The 25,421-nt window shown below is 37.0% G+C and overlaps 1 protein-coding gene across 1 annotated transcript; it reads left to right on the top strand.

Annotated features, from left to right (window-relative positions):
- The first annotated feature begins 7,991 nt into the window (after nt 1–7,991).
- Nucleotides 7,992–20,876, top strand: LOC103695839 (peroxisomal membrane protein 13-like). Its single transcript, XM_008777263.4, has 5 exons — nt 7,992–8,137; nt 18,823–19,053; nt 19,128–19,417; nt 20,145–20,237; nt 20,336–20,876. Exons 1-5 carry the CDS (start codon nt 8,113–8,115, stop codon nt 20,546–20,548), a joined length of 852 nt encoding a protein of 283 aa, XP_008775485.2. The 5' UTR covers nt 7,992–8,112; the 3' UTR covers nt 20,549–20,876.
- The last annotated feature ends 4,545 nt before the right edge of the window (nt 20,877–25,421 follow it).

The following is a 25,421-nucleotide window of genomic DNA, read 5'->3' as shown; positions in this document are numbered from 1 at the left end:
CGAATGGACACTACAGTCCTTTCTATGTACAATCAAAGTAATGCAGAGAACAAGGACGTAAGTTCTGAATTAACAATTGACTGTGCTGCAAATGAATTGATATTCTTTATTGACTGTGGTAAGTGAAATTTATGATCTATACGTTGAATAAGTTATTGTGTTCTCTTTTATTAGCAATTCATTTAGTATAAATTTATCATTTAATTAATATTGATTCTTTTTTGTGCATACCAGGTAACAATATGCTCCGAGGGAGATGATTTAGAGATGGAGTTCCAGCATTCTCAGATGGGATCTACTTCTGATCAGTCCCTGCAGCCCCAGCAGCCATGTGAGCACTAACAGCACGAGTCAGGATCTTAGCGCGAGCCTCCTGCTGATTGTCCGAAGGATGAGCTCCAGATCCAGGGTAATTCGATTTAAAGTTCATATTTTATATTCATATTTGTCTTCAACTTTTTAAGGCATATTTTATTGATGGGACTCACTCAAGTAAAGGATGTGTGGCAGTTTCGTGAGGGTGAGAAGATCATTATCCGATGCAACGAATTGGGACAACCCATCAATAGAGCTGGAAGTCTTCTATCAAGCTTTTTAGGATCGGTTGCACGCAAGGGTCAGTTGTATCCGCTCAACTATACGAAGTAGAATGAAATGCTTTCTTCATATAAGGTTGAGCTTGTTAGACTTATACATGTAGTGAATTGAATTTATTCTTTTTAATTTGACACCTCCTATATGTTAATTTGCTTACTACCATAATTTTAATTTTGAGGTTTAATATTATTATAACATTTTGTATCCTATTGTAGGATAAGTTTGTACTCCCTCCAAAAAGCCATGATTGGGTGCTAAAGTCCCTCAACTGCAAATGGAAAGAATATAAAGCGAAATTGAAGACGGACTTCAAGTGCGAGGGTATGACAGAGGAGGAGATTGCTCATGTTTGTCCTCCTGATGTATACCCTCAGCAGTGGAGGGAGCTTGTTCACTAATGCGCAACCACTCCAGACGCTAGACCGAGAGATCGGCAGACCATTCAGAAACTAGCCATGTAGTCCGTAATATGTGGGGATAGGTTGTATAAAAAAGTAAACCAACAATATTATGTTGAAATGTCTAGATGAAAGGGAGACAGGTCACGTATGTTATTTCAATATATTGTATTATCTTTATTATTAATATGAATTGCAAATATATACATTAAATCATATTATACTGTGTACTTTTATTTTGGCAGACATATTCTAATATTGGTAGAGCTGCACGAGCATCTCAAGCAGTTCCTCATACTTTAGCCTCGAAGAGTTATGCGAGACATAGAAATGAATTCGTAAGCTCTTTTGAAACTATTTAAAATTTTATTAACATATAGCACGTATCATGATATATAGTTTGTCAATATACTTTCCGTGTGTGTAGATAGAAGAGCATGGAAGGCAGCTTGGTGAGGTAGAGTTTTATAAGATGACTCACACCTACTGAGATGGCAGCTTTGTCCGGGACGAGTCGAGAGATATAGTTGTATGTATTCATTTTTGATTTGTTCAAAAATTTTTTTATTAATTTTATTTTTTTAAAATATTAATATGACTTTTTTTTGAGAGAGATATAGGAAAGGGCTACAACTCTTATTTCAGAGTGCGTCGGGGAGTCATCATCATCTGATGCGGCCAGTCGCGTCGAAGCTCAGGTATATGCCGAATTGATGAGCCCAGAACGTTATAGTCGAGTGAGGGGTTATGGCGTTGGAATTATCCCCACTCAGTTGTCTGCAGTGAGCCGATATACCCAAGATGCCAGACAAAGTAGTAGCACTGCAGAGGTTTGTAGTCTGAAGACAGAGATGACACAGATAAAGCAGTCATATAAGACAAGGATAGAAGAGATGAGGCAGAGTCATATGACCGATATGGCGGAGTTGAAGCAGAGCCAAGAGTTGAAGATACTATCTTTGTAGGATCAGCTTGACCATATTTCATCTTTTTTGCAGAGATTTACCCCCCGATAAATAACTAAATCTATATGAATATTTTACGTAATTATAATGTATTCTTTTACGAGCGTGATGACTTACGTATTCTTAGTTTCTAAAGTGTCTTTTTTTTCTTATAGGTTACTGATACTTCATCTACTCGTAGAGATGATGATGACGACGTCGACCCTTGATACATCGTAGATTGTTTATTTAGAAATTTGATATGTATGTTTTTAATATTTTTGAAGTACAATATAATCAAATATAATAATATGAACATTTCGAATGAAAAGTTCTTGTTTGTGGCGTGCATTTTGTTATTTATGTGATTTAGTGTATTTGTTTGGTTGGAATCTAATGTATACAGTATTAAAAAAGCGTTTATAAATTTTTTTAAAAGCGTCGGCAATAGCAAATAGCATGAAAAATTGGCACGTCTTTACCGACGCTTTTAAGCGTTGGTCAAGAACGAAGATAGGCCGACACTTTTAAGCATCGGCAATAGCAAATGGCACGGAAAACTGGCACGCCTTTACCGGTGCTTTAAAGCGTCGGGCAAGAAGGAAGATAGGCTGACGCTTGTCTAAAACAAACCCATGGTCTTAAGCGTCGGTGCATATTGGCCGACGCTTTTAAGCGTCGGTTAACTCCAAGTAAAACGACGCTTAAAAGTGTCGGCATAAATTCTGTTTTTGCCCGACGCTTTTTTGGAAGCGTCGGCGCAAACTATGCCCACCCCCACCTGCCCGACGCTTTACCCATGCTTTTGGGACTCAACAAAGCACAAGAATATATCCTTTCTTTTGTAGTGGTTTCCTTGGGTGTTAAATCGACTTCTGAGATGAGGTGTGCAGTCGACCAAGGTTGTTAAGTGTTTTGGGACCAACAAGATTAGGACCAAAGTGTCAAATCTGCGAGATAATGCCACCATTAGATCGAGGAGATAGTAGCAAGGTGGTTGGTTGGCATTGATAAGGTCGTCAAAGGTTTGGCAAGGATGAGTCCTATGTATTAAACTTTATGGGGCAATAAACTTTATTGGAAGATGAAGCCATTGATGTCTTGATCTTCAAAACTAGCATGACTGCAATCACGAGAAGAAAATCCGAATGCACTCCCACGAGCAGCATCTTGATTATCCAAATCCAGCTCCAAGCATTTCCGATGAGAAAGATCTCACGAGCACTTCCGAATGAGTTCGAGACCAAATATATAGGGAATTCTTTTTTAACGTGCCTCACCCATCAAAGGCAATATCAGAATTAGTTATGGAGACTAAGATGGGTGTTATTTTCACTATGGTTGTGTAAAATTTAACTTTATCGCAATCGCTAGAAAATATAATCCATCACTAAATCTGAGTCTTATCTTGGATGATCAAATTAAAATAACTAAAACAAATCTCGATGTATGTTAGTGTGGGCCATATACGAATGGGCTCAATCGGATAAAATTCTAAATTTGTGGTGAAGGCGAATTCGTGTGTGAAGCATGGAGATAGAGAGGAGATGCAAAGTTACATCTATCTTCTTGGGCGATCTATGGGCCATTTATCTTCTTGGGCTTGAATTCCACATGCTTCTACTAGTGGGCTTTTCTTGTAAGAGCTAGGTTTTGTTGCGGGCTTGAGCCTGTTTAGCGGATTGGTTTCTATTGCCTCCTCCCCTTTCTATTACTTTTTTTCTTTTACATGTTTTCTTTTTGATCCCCTCTAAAGCCATTTCATCTTTAATGAGACATGTGGTGGTCTTTTCCACAGTATTGCTAAAAGGATGGATATAATTCATATAATTATTTCTTTATAGCTAAATAAAATAGCTGAGCCAATTACAAAAAGATGTCTTTAATATAGTTATAATGTGAAAACCTTAGGAAAAATATACTTGATTTTACTATTTTCAACTTTGGCATGTTTATTTTTTGTTGTTGTGGAATTGGCACCTTGTTCTATTGGATATAAATGCTCTTGGTCCCTAGAATAATAGTATACCTACCTGCATCATATTTGGAGGATTCTGTTGTACTTAAATCACTAGTTTTGAGGAACAAATTTGTGAAAATCTCACTGTAGAGAGCATAATCATGTATGCTAATGTAACGTCGGCCAAGGGCAGTTCCATTCGATGGCAAAAAAACCCAAAACTTGTGATAGAAAGGATATGGATCCAAATTTAAAATAGTGAGGCCATTTTTAACAATTTAATATTTTAATTTTACAAGCATTATTGCATTTTCGCTATCATTTTTTAACTGCAAGCATATCATTGTTATTCTATTTGCAGTTTGCATGCACTTCTGAATTTTATACGAATCAATTTAACTTTGTTAAAGGGAGATATTCTGCATATTTGTTTGTTGCTATTGAAGGAAAGGCATGTACAATACATGTTTTATGGACGATAACAAAAATATAAAAAATAAATTAACAATAAAACAAATAATTTGCTTGAAGAAATAGATAGTGTATGGAAAATTAAGCTAACATATTTATGACCAAAAAAAAAAAGTAAATATGGAAAGTAGGTACCCTAATAATTTCAAAGAAATTAGTCAAATTAGCATACTATTATTACTTATCAAAACTTTCCTATAGATTTCCTTTACTGCCTTATTTTGGTAAAATAATTTTTTTTATGCCTTGGAGTCCAAGCTAGAATAGACATCTTTGTAGATTTTATTATAAAAGTATTTTTCAATTTCAAAACTCTTAATTTAATAGGTTATAGATTAGTAATATCATAAATTATTTTATAAACAATACATCACTAACTGTAAATGCTACTAACATATATCATTTTCGGATTCAGAGAGTTTCCTAAATTATGAGAACATATTTTCTTTTTAATTAAAAATTTGTTATGACATTCTACCTTGGATACACCTAAATTATCCATTCAGGCAAGATATTAGAGGCACAGTAGGAAATTATTTAACCACAATTAAAAAGATCCATTACCAGCCCATATACCTGATAATTAACAAATTCAAATTGTCTTTTAGTCCACAAGAAAAATTTTAGCTACTCCATGCAAGGATTAATTGAGCTATCATAAATGATCTTCAGTAGTCTAGGGGATACTGATTTCCAAGTGAGTAGAATGCTAGAATGCTTTGGATAGAATTCTTTTGAAAGAGAAAGTGACCCGAATGATCTAAGCCTACATTAAATGAAAAATAGAATAGTTAGGCTAAATGGATTAAGTTGGAAGAGAAAGAGAGAGTTAAATTGTTTCATCTTTTTATTGGAATAAATTAGTCATAGATTGAGTAGAATAAATAGATTAGAAGAAGAAAAGGTAAAGCATATACCATTTTCTGCAAAATATCGATTTCACCCTTAGTAATCTGTTATGTGCTCCAATGAATGTTTGGTTGAAGAGAGATTTGATTCAATGGATGTTGTTATTAAGGCACAAGAGATTGTGATTTAGAAGGCCTTATTGCCAAAGCTGATGTTCAAATGGCAGATAGTGATGCTAATTTAAACATGTTAATTACCTTTTTCTCAATTAAGCCTTATAATATACAAATAGAAGTCATTTACTTATCCATCGTAATCATGTGCAAGTTTTTTTATCTTTAAGTGATCCTCAAGATACACCATTACATTACTTTCCAAGCTTCTCACTCAAAAAATATAGAAGATGGAGGTTATACATGTAGTTCCTGATATAATCATGAGTTTGGAGGACTTAAACAGTATTAAGGCACGGGGTTTTTGGAAACCCATTTTATAGACTCCTTCGCATTTTCCCAAAAAATATTTTTTGGAATTATATAACTCAAACAACATTCTAGCTAAAAATGATAGAACAAGGAGTCCAAATTGTATGACAAAATTCTAGCCATTCTTCCTACTAATGTATGAACTTATTATTAATAAATAGGCTGAATTAAAATTTGCAACCCATTGCTGTATGTGTGACCCGGACCCACATGAACTCGAACCGACCTAAATAACTGATTAGGTCAAAAATTTTGGTCGTGGACTCGACTCGATCCAATCCAATCTTCTTCTAGATTGGGTTTGGGTCTAGCATTAGAACCTGAACAAGAAACCGGGCTGGGTCAGATTGAGTCATAAGCGACTCGGTCTGATCCTACCCATTTGTACCTCTATTTTTTATTTGGACTAAAAGGAAGGAAAACAAAAGTCATGTAGATGGAACACTTTGAGATCTATACAAGTAGATGAATGACAAAAGATAGAGTACTTTGAGACCTATGCAAGCAAATGGATGACAAAGGATAGTGCATTTTTAGATTTGTGTAGGTGGATGAATGACCAAGAGTGAAGTATTTTATCTTTGTGAATAGATGGATGATTGAGGATGGAGGGCTTTGAGATCTATTTAGGAGGATGAATGGCCGAGGATAGAGTGCTTGGAGATCTGTGCAAGGAATGAATGATAGATGAGAAATCTATATAGACAGATGGATGATAGAGGATGGAGTACTTTGAGATCTATAGAGATGCGTAGACGACAAAAGATGAAATGCTTTGAGATTCATACAAGTGGATGGATGATAGAGAATGAATTATTATTGAATCCATGACATCATATATTCTTCATTATTTTTAAAAGATTAAAGTATATTAAATTTAAATTAATTATAGATACTTAGATTAGTAAATTAGTGATTCGTAAATGTTGAGTTGTTTGTTTTTGAGGTGAGAATTTCGTAAAAGCAACATAATTCATTCTATAAGAGTTGATATTAACATGAGATCATATGACATGATAGTATTTTTTTTAACCCTTTTTTATTAAGAACAACTGAATTATCTTTACTGAATTTTGATTATTTTTTTAACATTTTTTAAATGTATACCCTCCTAGATATGTGTAATTGCATAAATATCCTTACAAACTTATTATTTGCATGTGTATCCTTATAAAGCCTTCTTTTTACACATCTACCTATAATGATATTTCAGTTATTTCAAATTTAAATTATTTATTTTTTAATGACATTGGATAGTATGAATACATATATTAAAAAGAAAGAAAATAAAGGGCATGCATGCAAAATAAGTATTTTATGAGGATATATATGCAAATAATAATTTTACAAGAATATTTACATAATTTTGTATATTGTAGAGGGTATATATGAAAAAAAACCCAGTACTTATACGCTTTAAGGTTGGGTGGTTCTATATACACCCCCCCTATTGCTCAGGACACCCCCCAAAAATTAAAAAAAAATTAAATACTCTCTACACCCCCCCATTTGCTAAGGACACCCCTAAAAAATTAAAAATTTCTAAATTACCCCCCACCCTCCCCACCCCCTCACCTAAATTGCTCTCTACACCCCCCAAACCCCCCCCCACCCCGCTCTTCCCCTCCAAAACACCTCGCCAACGCCCAAAACCCCCCCGTTCCCCCTTCTCCCTCTCGTCGCCGGCATTCTCCCGATCTCCGACCACCTCGCCGGCTTCTCCCGGAACCACCTCGCCGGCTTCTTCCGAAATTTTTTTTTTTCACGGTTCGTGCTCCGTTCGGCACTGGATCGCCGAACAAAAGGCTTCTGTTCGGCTGAACAGTGCCGGGCAGAAGCCTTCTGTTCGGCACTGTGCAGCCGAACAGATCTGTTCGGTTGAGGGTTGCCGAACAGAAGGCTTCTGTTCGGCACTGTTCAGCCGAACAGAAGGCTTCTGTTCGGCGATCCAGTGCCGAACGGAGCACGAACCGTGAAAAAAAAAATTTCGGGAGAAGCCGGCGAGGTGGTTCCGGGAGAAGCCGGCGAGGTGGTCGGAGATCGGGAGAATGCCGGCGACGAGAGGGAGAAGGGGGAACGGGGGAGGAGGGGTTTAAGGGGGGTTTGAGGGGTGTTTTTTTTTTTTTCTTTTCAAAACGAAAAGGAAGGGGGGGTGTATGAGAAAATTTCAAGGGCAATATGGTAATTACACTAAAGGTTAGTTTGGGTATTTTATTTTTAGTTTTTGGGGGGTGTCCTGAGCAATAGGGGGGGTGTATATAGAACTACCCTTTAAGGTTAGAGATGAGGGAGGTCGGCATTTTCTCCTCGGCTTCCTTGGCGGAAGGCTTGCAAGGAAAGGAGGGTTCCGCGCACGAAGACGGCGACGGCGGCTTCTTTGCATGTAGCTTTCCCTTCGCGAGATCGCCATGGGATCCAATTCCCCACGGCCAGGTTCGAATCCCAAACCGTCTTCTCTCTCTTGCTATATTGGAGATGGATTCTAGCCTTTCTCTGATCTGAACCCTGAACAAAGCCTGACCTAATTATTCCTGAGGTTTTCGGCCATTTCGGCCTTCAGCAAGTGCAGAAATATAGATTTAGATCTGATTTTCCTCGGATTCTTTAGGAACTTGGTAGATAGATGGCTTTCTGTTTTTCCCGTTCTTCCAATTCGTGTCTATAGAGCTTTACACCGAGAGTACTCGATTTGTTTCCCTCTTATGTTATTACTAAATTCAATGGTTTTGATTGGGGTTTTTGGATTTTCGGGAATTGGATGAGTCCGGCTTATGCTTATTAGGTTATGAACTGGGTTTGTGCTACAAGAGTTGCTCGAATTGATGAATTTTGATTTGAAACGTTGCATAGAAATGGAGAATTGGGTTGGTTCGTCTTTGTTGAGCGATTCTTGGTAATGATTTGATAGTATTTTGATTCTTTTTCAGATGATCTCGAGATGTCTGTCATCTGATTTTTTTGCGCTAAATTTAGGTTATCAGAATGAACTGCTTTTAGAGTGTATGATCTTGATGTAGGGGATGGGTATTATTTGATAATTCATATACACTTTGCTTGACCTAACTGATAAAATCTATAATCAACTCTTTAATTTCTGTTCTTTTTTTTGCTGGGGATTTTGTTACATATTTACCTTGTTCTTCTTTGAGAAGGGAAATAGAAAATTTTCTTTGACGATAAATTTTAGATACAGATTTTCCAGCTCGAGAACCTTACTCATCCTGACATTGACAGATGTGATGAGATCTCCTCTATTCGTTTTTTCTGGTTATAAAATTGTGTTGGGAAACTGAAAAAAATTGATTGAGGATTTTGTTTCGGTTTTAATTGAACTACTTCTGATGTTGTGACTGATAGATTTAATCAATTCCATGGTTCTTTGCTTTATTAATAATATATTGTTGATATTACAATAATAAATCATAGTGTACTAAAGTTGCACGGTGGTTGGAACTACAACCATCGTATTGTATCACATCTAAAACAACCTAAAGCTTTTCAGAATCTGCCAGTTCAATGATATCACTTTGTACTAGTTAAAAGGAAAAGATGACTTTTAACCAATAAGGAAAGAATTTTAGAAATTTTTCTTCACCAAATTATTTTGTCTATATAGAAAATGATTTTCTATTGGAGGAGTGATCATTCATTTTGAAGCTTGAAAGCAAGATCTATAGTACTAACCCGTACCATGCCATTCCGGTATGATACTGAGGTTCAGTTCAGTATATGAGTCGAACCGATTCATAGCAATATGAACCAAGAAGGTGCCATCTCGTACCGCCTAAATTGGGGATGTGTGCGATACCATATCGGCCCGTATGGCTCGATTTTGAGCTCTACCATGACAAAAAGTGACAAAAAAGGGCTCAAGAGCTGTCTTAATACGTGGTGCTTACCATATTGTATTGAACTGACCGTATAGTACTGAACCAATAGGATGCGGTATCCGGTACCGAAATTGTGTACCTTGTTTGAAAATGTGCATGGTAACACCTTTAATCTATTTGATGTACGTGAGATTCTTGGATATTAAGTCATGTGTCCAACAGAAACTTTAGTAAGTAGTATATTGGATACATACATTTGATTGCGTTATTAAGTACATACCCTAAAATATAGTTAACCACAAATCTACAAGGTTTTATGTAATACCAGCTTATCTAGGAATTGGGAATTCTCTTGAAAGTTTGAGGGCAATGGTAATAACTAATGATTTTTTAACTGGTTAGGTTAAGCTATTAAGGTGTTGAATGCTATGTTACATTCTTCTACTTTGTCAGGATATTAGCTTGTTAAACAATATTGACTTTAAGCATTCTTCTACCATGTTTGATATGTATTAGATGTTGTTTCTTGTCATATATGACTAGGATACATGTCAGCTTTGTAGTTGTAGTTGTTTATTTTTTAAAATTATAAAAGGCTTTGGATCAGCTGTGTTTTGGATACATCCTGGATACCTTCCGGTATGAGAGAGATGGTCATTCTTTTTTCTTTTCTCCAATGAATGTGACCTCCTAATGATGGATGCTTAATTTAGACTTTAATTTTGTTATTTATTGAGTATGAAGCATGGTCAATGAATTTGAATGATGGCTAAATGCTGGAGTTTGTGGATGTTCATGTTATTATATGAAGTTGGTCTATATTATTGTGTCAAGTTATTTTGCTTTATGGATGTTGCGTGCATGCATACATATCTACGGATATACATACATATATAAGTATATCTATATGAAAATATATCAATGTATAAGTATATGCTATTGTTGTATCTACCTATATCATGTCCTATTTTCCAAAGATCTGTGGTGTTATCCAACTATATTGTATTTTTATTAGTTCTCCATGTACATGATCTAAAGTTCTGTTTGAGCATTGAAACTTATAATATTTCTGTAGATTCTTAACATTGAGTACATTTTTTTTGGGAATAAAAGAAGAAATTTTATTGAGGTAATTCTGGAATGGGTTGAGCCTTGCTTAAATCTTGTTTTAATTAGGTTGGTCCTACTTTGGTGTACATTGGGTTGGATAGCGTTACTTCAGTTGTTATAAGCTTTTATCTAATTATGAATTTTGCATTTTGGGAACGATTTTGGAGTGGAGGTTAGTGACCTGGTTTGCAAGAGTCTTAGTTTACTTAACAAGTCATTAAAAAGTTATAAGGGCTTTATAACTGGCCGCTAAGGGTATATTTTGTTGCAAGGAAAATTGTTTGAAAGATTTAATTTTAAAGAAAGTCTAGTTTTTTGTTTGTTGTTCTATAAAAAAATCAATTAATTTGGAAAATTTATATTTTTTTAGAAAAGAATTTTCTTTTTCATGAAAACTCATTGTTTTACTTTTTCTTTTCCTGCATTTTCTTGCAAACAAACATACCATAAGAGCATAGTTTGCCTTAGACTACCCAACCATCATGGTATATAATGCTTTCCAAGCTTTTAGGCTTGGGTGGCCAAGTTGAGTGCCCGGTCACCTATCGGCCACCTTTATCTTGTGTAGTTGCCTTGCTCATTAGATTATTAGATGCATCATTACTGATTTTGATGTAACTTCAAATTGAGATTAGGGCCACACAATGATAACAATAAAGAAGATAGATTTAGATATGAAAATTGAAGTAATCTGCTAATTTTAATAAAGCAAGAGAGACAACAAGGAAAATAATGTCAAAAGAGAGTAAAGAGAAGTAGAGAAGTACAAGTAGGATAGTAGGAGAAAGGGAAGAGTAAGAAGAATAATAGAAGAATAAGAGGAGAGAAGAGAAAAGATCTGAAAGGAATAGAGTAGAAATATGAGAATGAGAAGAAGAAGAAGGGAAGGAGGCCATTCTTTTGCTCTTTCTTCATTTCAAAATATAGTGTCATAATGCACTCCTAATGGCTGGGTCAAAAGACTTATTAGTTGAGTACCTTATCCCCTTTCCTATTCTAGCTGGAACACTCTAAATAAGAAATAAATCTATGACGATTCCTTTTCTTTATTGATTAGCCAGTGTCCCGTGGTAGAGTTATACAAGCTGCTTTTAAGACATGCAAACTCGTACTTGACCTACACCTTACTTGGACACAGTGTCGACGGAACCGTCTCGAACTGCCCAGTTCAGGGCGTCTCGAGGATAGTTCTGGCAATGAAAACGAGACTGACGCCAGAGGGAGAGAAGAAGGAAAAAGACGAAAAAAGAGAGACAAAGCGGGGAAGGGAGAGGGAGAGAAAGAAAGAGAGAGGAAGTTCGAGGTCGGCCAGCGGAGGTCGGGGAGCTACCGCTCGAAGGAGGGAGCCTTAGAAGAGGGGCCTCCTTCGACCCCTGCAAAATAGGGGACCGGAGCGGTGCCCTTCTTCCGTGGCTTTCCGGCGGCTCTCCAGCCTCTGCCTCTTCCGGGCAATGGCTCTTTGGCCCTCCGTTGGTTCTCAGCCATCCTCTCTCGGCCTCCCTATTCTCTCTCTCTTTTTCTCTCTCGTTCTTCCTCTCCCTTGCCTCTTTTACTTTGTCGGCATAGGCCTGATACGACACGATGCGGGCCCGTATCGACTTGTGTCGCCGGACAACTGGTACGGTGCCCGGTACCAGTTCCGCCGACCCTACTTGGACCCATATGAAAGCCTTTAGAATCATACGCCTAAGTCCTGAGTCCAAAAATAGACCTATTTAATTTTTGAGGTCTGGATTCATGTCTGCTAAAAGTTCACCTGACCAAAATTTGACCTGACCCAATCAGACATCTGATTTGAGTGCCCCATTATTGATTTTGGACTTGAGAGAAGTAGATATCCTCTCTTCTCAAGAGGAGCATGGTCCATCCCCATATATACACACACATATATAGATGTATATGCATGTATATAGGAAAGGACTGCTTGGGAGGGGTTATCTACTTTCACGTCCAAAACCAATAATAGAGCAATCAAATCGAAGATTTATACCATAGATCATGATCTGTTCCAATAAAAATGCCTAGAAATCATGAATCACATGTTTCAATGTTCTCTAACCTATGCAACAAATGGGTCTAAAAATGTATTGTTCAATGTTGTGACTATGTTTCACTATGTTCTAAGGATTAAAATCTATTGATCTTCAATTTATACATCTGTTGACATGTGTAGATCATGATCAGTAAGGTGGATTCTCCATCCATATGCTTTAGCATGTATTTTAGCGTACTATCACATTGAAAACCGTCCATTTTTTAATCCATATGATGCGTACTTTAGAGACCATCAAAATATGTGATTTTTGATTTCTAGGCATTTTAGTAGTATAGATCAACGGTGTGAATCTTCGATTTGAATGGTCTGCTGTTGATTTTCGAGTCGAGAGAAGTACAACCCTCTCCTCTTGAGAGGAGCGAAATCCATCTTTATAGATGTATATATACATGCATAAATGTGTTCGTGTATTTATGTGTACATAGGTATATATGTATATACACACATAATTTGAGTTGGGCTAGACTGCACTCAAATGCATTTGGTCCCAAATGCTTCTCCAATGAAAATCAATGATGGTTGTGGCCTTTGGGATCTCCATGTGTAGGAAAAACTTATTGAAACCTGGGAGAATTTTAAGATGTTTATTAATATATAGATTATGATCTTGCTCTTGAAATCTTTGGCCTTCTGCTTGCCATTCTTAGGGATTTTTGAGGATGCAAGAGAGGTGAATATAAATTTCAAACAATTATTTGCATTCACTCCTTTCTGAACCCTTTTTGCTTGACTCATCTTGGTGAGAATAACATGATTTGGAGGTGGTACTTAATATTGTTGATTGTCAACTACAAATTACATCAAGGATACATGAAACTTTTCGATTCCCCTAGCTTGCCTTATAACCAACGATTTAGACCTTGGTTTGTATAACGTCATGTTGTGTAAGGTGTATCCTGTTGCATAATTGCCAGCACCATATGGGCTATGGAGGTATTGATCTATTTTTGTAACTTAGGATCAACCTGCTTCATCCAATATTGTAGCATAGTGCACCAATATGCTATGAAGCATGCCTGTGTGGTTCTATACATAGTTGAGTTGCTCATCTACCTGACATTAAATAATTATTAAATTGAATTTAATTTCTGTTTTGTCTCCAATATTTCCCTCAATCTCTTTTAGCTGCTTATCATTTGTTGATTATAGTCTTAATTCATGCTTCTTCTTATGTTCGTTGTCTTTGGAGAATTTAATATGCAAAGAACCTCTATCAGCAATCAACATTCAACTTACACTTCCAGTAAAGTTTAGGCCAATGGTTGATTCAGCTTGGGCATGAAACATCTGTTCGTGCTTTGAAACATTGCCATGTCATACCAGAAAACAATTAAGTATAGCCTTGATGCAAAAAAACAAAAAAGTCCTAGCATATTGTTATGTATTTTTCTTGTGAATGCAGTATAGGCATCGAATAAAATGTTGTGCATACTGGTATTGATCCTAATCTTCTCATGAAGATTTGTTATTCAATGGCCTTAACAAGATTGCAAAAGAATCAAATTCATCACTACTAGTTGATTAATTGCTTGTATCTCCATTGATGCAATGAGTATGGCTTGTTTGAGCATCTGATCTTTTTCCAGCAATGTTCAGATCCACATACCACTTACTGTAGTGCAAGAGAGGTATTGAAAAAAAAAACGTAAATCAATCCCAAATCCACAATGAAATTTTTTGTATCATGCTGCTCTAGTCATTTTTCAGGTTAGGAAATTCAGATCACTGTGGACCATATATCAGAAACACTTAAAAAAATTCCATAACACAGGTAATTGCTATAGGACTATATCAAACATCTTTTAAGGTCAAGATAGGAATTTATAACGTTTTTCCTCTTTGAATTGGACAGACCATGGGGAGCCTACTATTATCTAGCATGATATTTGGAGAAAGAGGCACCATAAAGTGGAAAGAATGAAAAAAACCCTAAACTCCTACTTTCACTAACATATGTTATGCAAAAACTCTTAACTAAGTAAAAAGATCATAGAAGCCATGTCATCTAATTATAGTTGTGTTTTAATGAATATATGTTCATACTTCTAAATCATTGATGGACTGTGCAAAAAGTTTTCATTTTCCTAGTAACTACCTCATTTCCATTAGCCCTCAGGCTTACCCTGTTCAAAAATTTAGTTATGTTAGGCCCAATATTGGTTCATGATTAATCATGCAACTCTCTATCTCCCCTCCTCTACAAGTGTGTCTATATTATATATGATTTTCCTAGCTTTTGCACTTGCACAGCAGATTGTTAACCAAATCATCCTAGTTTTTCCTGTTATCTTCCATGCATATATTCAGGCCCTAATTGATTGTAGATTCTTATCTTTTCAAATCTTTCTAGAGCATCAATATCTATGGGTATCTCGTTCTAATTCAAACCTCAACATCTCATGAAAAAAATATAATCCCCATCTCGCTGTTATCTCACCTTTAAGGATTACCACACCAACTTTTGTTCTGTATGCATAAGTTATCCATATTTCTACTTCTTTTCTCCATTATTTCTCTTAGTCCGTAGGTATTCTCATGCCCTTCTAAGCTTGTTTGAAAAATGAATGAAAGTCAAACCACAGACAATTTGCCTTACTAGATTCTTATTCTCACTTGTAGTTATAAATGTCTCAAAGTCATTAAGAGTCATATCTTGCCATTTTCTAAAGACAATTCTGTTCTCATTGAGCCTCTTGGACCTCTATGTTTCACAGCCAAATTTTCTTTGCACCAAGGTTTGCCGAACTAGTACCGGGACCCATACCGGTCGGTGGACAGGTCGGTACGGTACTAGTTCGGTATCTAATTAAGCAGAAAGGACGCAATTTAATCCAAATTTGAAAGAAGGATGATATAAAAATAGTAATAATAATGATGATAGCAATAACAATAACAACAATAACTATACTAGTTACTTCACAACCTTCTAGCTTCTTTTTTTCTAACCTTTTGGTAATGGAAGAAGATGTTTGCAGATGAGATTAAACTTACAATTAAATTATAGAGCAATGCTGGAATTGTCATATAGCAAATCTAACCGCACCAATATATGGCATCTATGCAATATTAATGCTGATTGAAACATATGATCATGTGATAATATAGGACCCAACAGAAAGACAAAAAACTCGAGCATCCATTATCTAACTGAGATATCATGAAAGGCTTCTCTGATTGAGGAGGTCCTCCTAAACTCTAGATCTGCTTTGCTGCTCGCAGAACCGAAGCCCGACTTGTAGTCTAAGGGTCCAAATCGAGCCCTATGCCTGGCCACCTCATCCTGCTGCCATTGATCACTCAGGCTCGTCTCTACATGGCAGCCTGGATCTGTGCCTCATCATTTGGAGCAAACACCTCTTTTAACTCTCTAGAAATAGGAAGGTGGCTCTGTCGCTTGGCAATCTATCTCTGCTTTTTTCTTAGAAACTCTCTCCTTTGCTGCTCTGAAATCAGCGAAGTACTTCTTCATCGGTTACCGAATCTCCTATGGGCATTTTCGACATAAATACGTTGGAGTAATCATCAACTAAGTGTTGCTTCAACTTGGTTATCTCTCTTCTCTTGAACTTTATGTTGCACCAGTTGCACTTTCAATAGTGCCGATCCAAGAATATTTACACATAATTCCAACTAATGTCATGCTCTGGCTCCTTTTTTCTTGATGGTTCTATTTCTGTAGATTTATCAAATACGTCAGTTTATCAATTATTTAAAAATAGTAAAATTTTATTATATTGAAAATAATTTTTTTACTTCAGAAAATACATTTGATTTATCGAATACATAATACAAATATTTTATATATTTTTATTTATTTATTTTTTAATAATTTATAAATTTAAAAATATATTTAAATATCATAAATTCAGACATATATTTTCTACTTCAGAAGTTACTTCTGAATTATGGAATATGTACTACTAATTTTTCATAATTTTCGGTATTAATTATATATTTTTAATTATTGTTAAATTTAAAAATAATTTTGAAATATAAATATGTTAAAAAAATTAATTTCAACTCAGATCTATGTAGAACCCAATAATGGATGCTACATAAATTTTTCTAGGCTCGTAGGCATGCATCAATGGCTACTTATCTTTTTAGATACTAAATTTTGCTGGAGAGTTGCTTGCATGCCCCTAATTACCCTTCTGATTTTATATTTTTTTGAAATTTTATTATTTTATTATTATTATTTTTTATTTTTTAATACAAAAAAATATTTTTAATTTTTAAAAATATATATAATTCAAAAATTATAAATTGTTTTGTCATTGTGTAGATCATCTATAGATCTACAACATATAATAAAATCAGAAAATTTTGGCATGATTTCTCCTTATTTTACAAATTTCGACCTATTTTTTCAAACTAAAAAAATAGAGGGAATGAGATAGGGGAGAGGAAACACACTTTATTTAGGCTTGGATCTTTCTTCAATCGTGCTGAATCAGTGTGATTTCGTAAATTAGAGGGAAGGGGGGTTGTTTAGCCGTCTTACAACTAAATGAACTTCATAAAAATACTGTTCCCAACACTTCTTTTAACAAAAGAAGTGGAAGAAAAGAAGGCCAGTTCCGAACTGGGTCGACTCGGTGCGAATCGGATAGTTCACATCGAGTTTGAACGGAACCAATCGGTTCTGAATAGTTTCGGTTGGTTTCATGCTGGTTCCAGCCGGTTCTGGTCGGTTCGGAACTTGTTCCGGCCGGTTCAAAGTTGGGATTGATTCCAATAGGTGAACCAAGCCGGTTTTCCACTGGGTCGGCTCGGTATGGGCTAAATCGGGCGGTTCGGCCCACCTTGCTTTGCACATTCTTGTATAAGGACCTCTTTACATGCATCTAGTCATCTGGTCCCTGATTATATCTGCAGACGTTTTAAAGTTCGACTTGATCTCCTTAGGGTAATATGTTTGACTTGAATTCCGCCTTTCAATGCTAGTTCTTTTATGTTCCATCTTGTCATGCTTGGTTTTCTTTCATCTCCATCACTTTGCATTCTGCTTTCTGTCATTTGTACACAGTTATGATTCTGTCCTAGTTGGTTGGTCAAGGTCATTTTGTGATAAGTCATGCTATAACTTTCTGTACACAATTTGGAAATGAAACAAATAAATGAATGTGATTTTTGTGGTGCTAATATCCATTCCACTTTTGTGGCAAGATGGGAAAGCTAAGACTGTAAAACTTGGTGTTTGTCAGGTTTACGGAGTAACTTTTTCATCTGTTCTGCTCCAAATTTTGAAGTTTTGATCAATATAATTAGTAAAAAAATAGAAACATAGGTTAAAAATAAAAGAAGTCAGCTAACTTAATATGCATGATTTTGGAGCATTTTATTTGTTTTACAGAATCTTTACTAGTAAAGTTTCAGTAGTTTCAGCTGAAAGTACTATTATTTGCTAAATTACTGATTTGGTTATATGTAGCAGTTGTGGAGCTTTTAGTGCATAATTATAAACTATAACCATCCGTCCTTGTCCTATCTACTTAGGTCGGCTTTATAGATCCTCATTCACAAAGCATGGAGATTTTAAGCATAGCATTTTAAAATCTTTTTCTTCGTAATTTTGAGTAGAACTTGCAAACATATCAATTTTGGGATCATATTTTTGAAGTATGTGGTCATTTAACCAAATGCATAAAGATTTAGGAATTTTTTCATTTTTTTATAGGAAAACATGCTTGTTGTTGCTGTATTTCTTTATTTGGAATTCAGATGGTCTTAATTGGTCTCCTTAAGGTATCACCATAGGGGCCTCTATGGATGCTGAGGCCCAAGGAGAGCCCCTACACAATCTAACTCAAAAGGCCCATGTAGGATTCAGGAGGCCTCCTGAGTCCTGACTCATTGCTAGGAGATTTGTGTTGGTCTAAATAGCAAGAGCCAACCATTCAATATATGATGTGTGCAACCCTGCACATCTATGCCTTGGGGTGTAAATCCTCTCACTGCAATAACTGGACTCTGCCTGCCCCTCACTTTTTCTGGTCAATGTGTTTTCTGATGACCTCACTGCCTGTGCTTGGTGATTATTTAAATAGAAGCCCAACTTTGAACTTCGTAACGTTAATAAGTTATATTTTTTTGTTAATAAATGGATACATTTGCTGCAGGTGATGCTCCACCACCAAAACCCTGGGAGCGAGCTACGACTTCATCTGGACCCGCACCTTTCAAGCCCCCATCTTCTGGCAGCACAAGTGATGTTGTTGAAGCTTCTGGAGCTGCAAAACCTGGAGAGACCGTTCCAAATACTGAGAGGAGTGTGTTGCCAAACAGAAACACTATTGGGAGGCCGCTACCTCCAAGACCTTGGCAGCAGAACTATGGAACTAGTTATGGAGGTAATTGTTAATTTGGTCATGCTCAACTTGATTTTTCTTTCTATGCAGGTTATGAACTTCCATTTTGAATACAGGATATGGCTCAAATACAAATTACAATTCGGGCTATGGCTCAGGCATGTACGGTTCATATGGAGGATTTGGTGGGTCCAGTGGGCTTTACAATAATAATATGTACTCGGGATATGGAGGGTTATATGGAAATTCTGGAATGTACCAAGGAAGCATGTATAACGGTGGGTTTGGGGGGCCCATGGGTGGCTACGGGATGGGCATGGGTGGTCCTTATGGTAATCCAGATCCAAATAATCCGTACGGCCCTCCTTCATCGCCACCAGGCTTTTGGATTTCCTTCATCCGAGTGGTAAGATGTTTCTGGGTGTGGTAGTCATGGTAACTTGGAAATCCATGTTTCCAAAAGTCGTCCTGTTTTTGTTTTCAAGTTCTGTGCATGTGATTTACCATCCAATCATACAAAACTCTCTTTTGATTTGCTGTTTGTCTTCAAGTTCCAAGCATATGCTTTGCCATCTGCCCATCCAGTCATATGAAAGTTTGCTTCTTTTTTTTTCATTCGTTGATAACACCGATGTACGTAAAAGGTGATCAACAGGGCTTCCAGCACTGCCTCAGCCTCATTAGGCTGATTGGTGGTGAGGAGTTCCCAGTAGAGTTGCATACCATCCTGGCATAGATCCGAACATATGGAACATTGCTTGGTATTCCTGACTTGATGCTTGTTATTGTTCACTGAACTATGATTACAAGCAGTTGGGTTGCAATCATATTTTGTCTACCATTGAAGTTGTAGATGGTCTTTCTCAGCATTGCATTGTTCTGTTAACACTACAATTTTACTTGATAGTGCATAACAGAATATATGACTTGATTCTGTCTTGTTACTACATATTCTGAGTTATATTAGTTAAGATTTCCAGATTCTGTCTTTTACCTAGTATATAGTATACCGCACCAACAGATTTTTAGTTGGCATTTCTAAAGCATGTCTGCCAGAGCTCCTTCTCTTGTTTTATTCCATGTTGTGCCCATCCTTTCAGAAACATTGACCTATGTCTTGACACTGATGGCAGATGCAAGGTGTTGTCAATTTCTTTGGCCGAATCTCAGTCCTTATCGATCAAAACACACAGGCCTTTCACATGTTCATGTCAGCTCTCCTGCAGGTACTCTTTGATTCCGCGAAATCCTTCTTTTTGGTCCCATCGTCTGTTTCAGAACTGGGGTGGTTTTCATTCACTGGTAATGTGGCCTTTTCTTGCAGCTCTTTGATCGTTCTGGTGTGCTATACGGTGAACTTGCAAGGTTTGTTTTGAGGTTACTAGGGATCAAAACAAGGACCAGGAAAGACCCCCAACTGGGACCTGGTACACTACCCGGTCTTGATGGGAATGGGCAGCAGTACATCGAGGGCCCGAAAGCGACCACTGGGTCTTGGGACAATGTTTGGGGCGATGATGTTAGGGGAGCCAGTTAAGATGCGGTAAGCTAATGGTTATGCAAGGTTGAAGCTCTATGTAGTATTCAGAGGGAAACAGCGGATATATATCACATGTATGATCGAAAGAATCAGTGAGGGCATTTTCCAAGGAATGTTCATATAGCGACCCTGATGTATGTCATTGTATTCTCAACTATTTTACAGTTTGTTAGCTCAAGACTAAATTTGCTATTTGTATTGAAATGTAATTTTAAATAATGTTTGGGCCAGGAGCTGCTTGATATCCCAATTTTAGAGCTCTCTGCAGCTGGTTTACCTACTCCTATGTTTTGCAGGAATTTAAGAGCATGTAATTTTAGACTAATTTGGTGCAAATTCTAATATACGATTTTTTGCAGCTGCCACTAAAACACTTTAATTAAGATTTTAAGTGAGTCAACCTCAATGATTAGCACCGTCTTCTACATGCTTCTACTGTTTGTTGTCAGGCTTAATTCTACAAGATAAAATGGTCTCATCACCATCTCCTAAACACTGTCTGCTGCTCGTGCATACGTCCATGGACGCATGCTCATGGTCTGTGTGAGTAGGTTGAAGTGACCACGCAAGCTTTGAACGAACAAACTTTGTAGAGTCCAGATGACAAGAAAATTTGGATCCTGGTCGGACCAGTGGTGTAGATTACCGTATCCAGAAGCAACCGACGCCAAAACTGAATTTAACATGCTCTATCCAGATCATCAAGGCAGGCAAACCCATAAATAAAACCTATCCATGATATGTCATAACCTTTCTCAAAGATCTTTAGAATATCTGTACGGCTTTTGAATGCAGCCAAGTAAACAATTCAATTTATCCCTCATCATTCAGTCCCTTACCTAGGCTGTCTATAATTGATTTTTGGTGCAAGTTTGTTCTCATGTTTTGAAAGCCAAAATACAATTTGCTTGGAATGATCCTTATGTCAGCAGTGTTTTTGCTATGACTTTGACAATGTCTGAACATTCATAGCAATTTCACCACAGAATCTAGTCAAAAGCAGGATTTAAAAAAATTTCTGATTACAACTCATGAGCGTCACACTTGCACAGCCACTTACAATATATCATCAAGCATATGAACGAAAATTAGCACGCACTGTCAAAAGGAAATTCCTAGATTCCATTCGCAACCAATTCCTTATAAATGAAGATCTCCAAACACTGCTCCTTATCTTGTTACAAAAAATTACGCAATTGATCTTTCTCAAACTGTCATGTATAAAAGAAGTTTGAAACTTCGAAACAATATTACCCTGTATTTGGTCTGCAACAATCACCAACTAGTGTTCGCATAAGAATATTTTGAAAATACAAAGGAGTATTTCTCAACCTCCAAAAACCAAAGCCTTCTGAGCATTACCTTAAAGAGTTGGGGACCTCTATGTTTGTGTGTGGAGGCAGAGTCATTGGTCAGTCTCCTTGTGTGCTGTTCGTTGCTAATATGTCTCCTACAAAAGCCTTTGTATTTTTCATGGAATACATATGGAAGACAAGGCACCTTTATGTGTCACAAACATAACTCCACCACATTTGTCAAAGTAAAGAAACATATAGTTCCCAAGGGCTCTGTAAATCTAATAAAGGTCATCAACCTTAGTCCATGTTTGCTGAAAATCCTTAATGCAGTTGTTAAAATAAAATGATATCTAAAAATGTCGGCATAGGATATAAAGAGTGTACATTCACAAAACAAGTCCTCTAAATGTCAGACATTAGATTCTTTTTTGGGTTTGCAATAGGCTTAACCAGTCATGACTAAGCCTCCTACAAGGAATAGAAAAGGCAAGATATATCTGCATGAGAAAGTCCCTTGCTTGGAAAAGATTTCCTCCAAACATGAATTATCAAATCAGTAACCGCCCATCTACCAAAGCCAACTTATCAGTCAGTAAGCCTCCTAATAAAATATGGCAGGTCAACAGTACAAGCAAATGGACAAGCATATGCCTTTCAACGCTTAGTGTCCACAGAAGGAATGGATGGTGGGGTTGGTTGTGTAATATTATTTTGCATTAACTTGACCTGAATCAACTTCAATCTAAATTCTTGAAGCTCAAAGACTGAGATAAGCACATTGATGCACCTATATCCCACCACTATCTCTCTCTCTCTCGCGCGCGCGCGCGCCAGCAAAAGAAGTAGAAAAGAAGAAGAACATCCATGTGTATAAGGCAATTATTCAAAGAAACAAAATCAGCAAACAGAATCGAAACCAAAGGAAAACAGAAAATAGATGCCAACTCCACCATAAACAACTCTATTGAAGTTAATTTCACCTCATGTGACGGTGACCAACAATGGTGAGTCATTCTCCCAGATCATGCACTGGGAGAGATTTATGCTGCAAACAAATGACTGTCACTGGTCAAAACTAAAGCCTTGTTAACTAGGGCTGCAAATGGATCGCGTCAGATTGGGGCACGCTTGGACCCCAACAACCTGCTTTTTTACATTTTTAGGTGTTGATTTTGGTCCAGGACCTATAATGTTGGTCGATCAGGTCAAAGTTTCGGGCCTACACATGAAATAGATTTTAGACCTAGTGGGTAATTTGGGTTGGTTCAGGGACAAGCATAACTCAGATCCCTCCCAATTCCCAAATTATTTGAGTTCAGGGTGGCACCAGGTTGCATCTGCTCTTACTTTGGCTAAGAATGTAATAACTGAAAATCAAATATAAAATTAATAAACAAGCCTAGATGAATTGCATGCTTGCCGGTGTATCGTATATAAGTGGGCATAATAGTCCTTCATGGTTTTCCGCATTAAAGCTTTCTTCCATGGCAGCATAGTTGGTGGAGTGGGGGTCCCTGGATGTCAAATTAGTTTATTAACGTTAATTAATAAGTTTAGGCTCAAGCCCCTCGTAACGCCCCAAGATTTGCAACGGCTCTGTTGGGCAGGCGTGCTCTCTCTATATATAAGGGCGATTCCCATCCGATTGCCCGAAAACATCCTCCACTTCTTTCATGGCTCTCTCCTCTCGAGAGGGGGCGACATCTCTCTGTTACACATCCAAGCTGCTCTTTTTCTTCCCTTCTTCTTCTTCTTCTTCTTCTTTTCTTCATTGTATAGTGAGGCGAAGATCGGAGACTTGGAAGTGTTGTTCTTCGTCTCCTCTTCTTTGTATGCCTTCTTCTCTAACGGTAGGCGAGGCAGCTCTGGAAGGCCTACTGTTCCGCAGGCAACCGACATGTAGCCATTGTTAGGTGAAGAGATCACCAGAGGAGAAGATCGTTCTGTCCGATTGATTCAAGAAGTCGAACGAGGATCCCTAGCTCATGATTTTTGGAGCCCTTCTTCTCTTTTTTCTTGTTTTTGTTCTTGTTCTTCTTCTTTTTGGTGGGTGATGGTCGCAATGATGGGATTCTCTCTCCTTTTTGTTTTAGTTTCTTTTCTCTTCATATGTTCTTCGTCTTCTTTCTTGTTTTACAAATCGAAAATCGGGCATCTCTTTAAGGTTATTTGAAGAGGCTATGATGATTCTTAGACCTGAGTTTTGCTACATTGGGAATCAACAAATGGCTACGTCCGGACAGTGAGGCAATCTTTGATGGCATGCTGGCAACCATTTGCAGCCGCTGTAGGAGTGGCGGATGAACAACATAATTCTTGCTGGATTAAACGGTGAATCTGAGCGTTTTTCAAATATTTCATTCTTTTTTAAGCTTTCTTGGATTTCTTTGCTATGGTTGACTCATCTGGTGAGTTGTTCCTGTGGATTCTTAAAGAACTGATAGGATTTTGAGATCCCTGCTTCTCAAATATTTTGTTCTGGTTTTTGAAAATTCGGCATTTCTTTTTGTTTGGGATTAGGGTTTTGAGTCTACTCCTTTCCGAGGAAACTATTTCAGTTCCTTCTTTCCTTCATTCCATTCTTTATTTTGAGTCTTACGCCGTTCAGGGGTTTTGATGTTCTCTCTTTCCTTTATCCTTCATTCCATTCTTTATTTTTTTTTCCATTCCCGTTTAAGTGATGTTATCCTCCATATCTCTGAGGAAATTTCTTTGGTGCCATTACCTAGCTGGTTTCTCTACACCACCGCAGGAGCTGAATAGAAACTCTCTAGAGCTTGTAAGTTTACCGGCTTCGCACAAACCATATGATTTTTTTTTTTTAAATTCTCGAGATCTCCATTGGTAATGTGAGCTTGTACTTTGCAACTTGAGAAAGTTGAAACTTTGAAACATCTTGTTATTTTTATTTCGTGATTTTCATCTGGTATAACCTATCTTGTGAATTTTGCAAAACATTGTCTTGTGATTTTCATATGATTTTACATATTGTGTTTACACTCTATATTTCAATAAAAGATGAAACATGTTCAAACTTACATATTTACATTAAATTGCTCAATCCTAACCTTGCTTAAAACATATATGTCCGCATAGAATTTAGTAGGATATATAGCTCAAGCCTTTTCCTCACTTTTTCAGATGAGAGGGACCAGCAGACTCTAGTGGGTGCTAGGTCACAGCAAGAGCAATTGGAGCTTAGTGGAAGTTGATATAATTTTGTTTCCCATCTGAGAATTTGTTAGTTAAATATTTGTACTATATTTTCTTAGTTGATAATTATAACTTGGAGTTTCATTTAGGCGAGGGTGTTGGATTGTATGATTATTCTGTCATGGACTTTAGTTTTTGTTCTATTATTTTCAGCATTTAGATGCTCTGATGAACCTCAACCTGCGATGCGTACAAGGAGATATTTTTCCTGTCTTGTCAGCTTCTATATGGGCTAATCCCTGTGGTTGTGCAATGTTGTCGCATGCCTATCTTGGGAGGTGGTATTTGGTCGAGGAACAATTTAGCAAGGATGCCTTGACCTTCAAGCTAGCATGATTCTCCTAACAATAATGGTGGAC

Source organism: Phoenix dactylifera, chromosome 16 (assembly GCF_009389715.1).
Source record: "Phoenix dactylifera cultivar Barhee BC4 chromosome 16, palm_55x_up_171113_PBpolish2nd_filt_p, whole genome shotgun sequence".
Lineage (NCBI taxonomy): Eukaryota > Viridiplantae > Streptophyta > Magnoliopsida > Arecales > Arecaceae > Phoenix > Phoenix dactylifera.
The sequence above is the reverse complement of the archived record's forward strand: the minus strand, read 5'-3'. Positions and strand labels throughout refer to the sequence as shown.

Bases quoted from the DNA above. Each gene is read 5' to 3' on its own strand.
- LOC103695839 (XM_008777263.4), top strand. From the start codon at position 8,113: ATGGGATCCAATTCCCCACGGCCAG. The intron at 19,054-19,127 runs GTAATTGTTAAT...TTTTGAATACAG, and splicing joins CTATGGAACTAGTTATGGAG to GATATGGCTCAAATACAAAT. The intron at 19,418-20,144 runs GTAAGATGTTTC...CACTGATGGCAG, and splicing joins GGATTTCCTTCATCCGAGTG to ATGCAAGGTGTTGTCAATTT.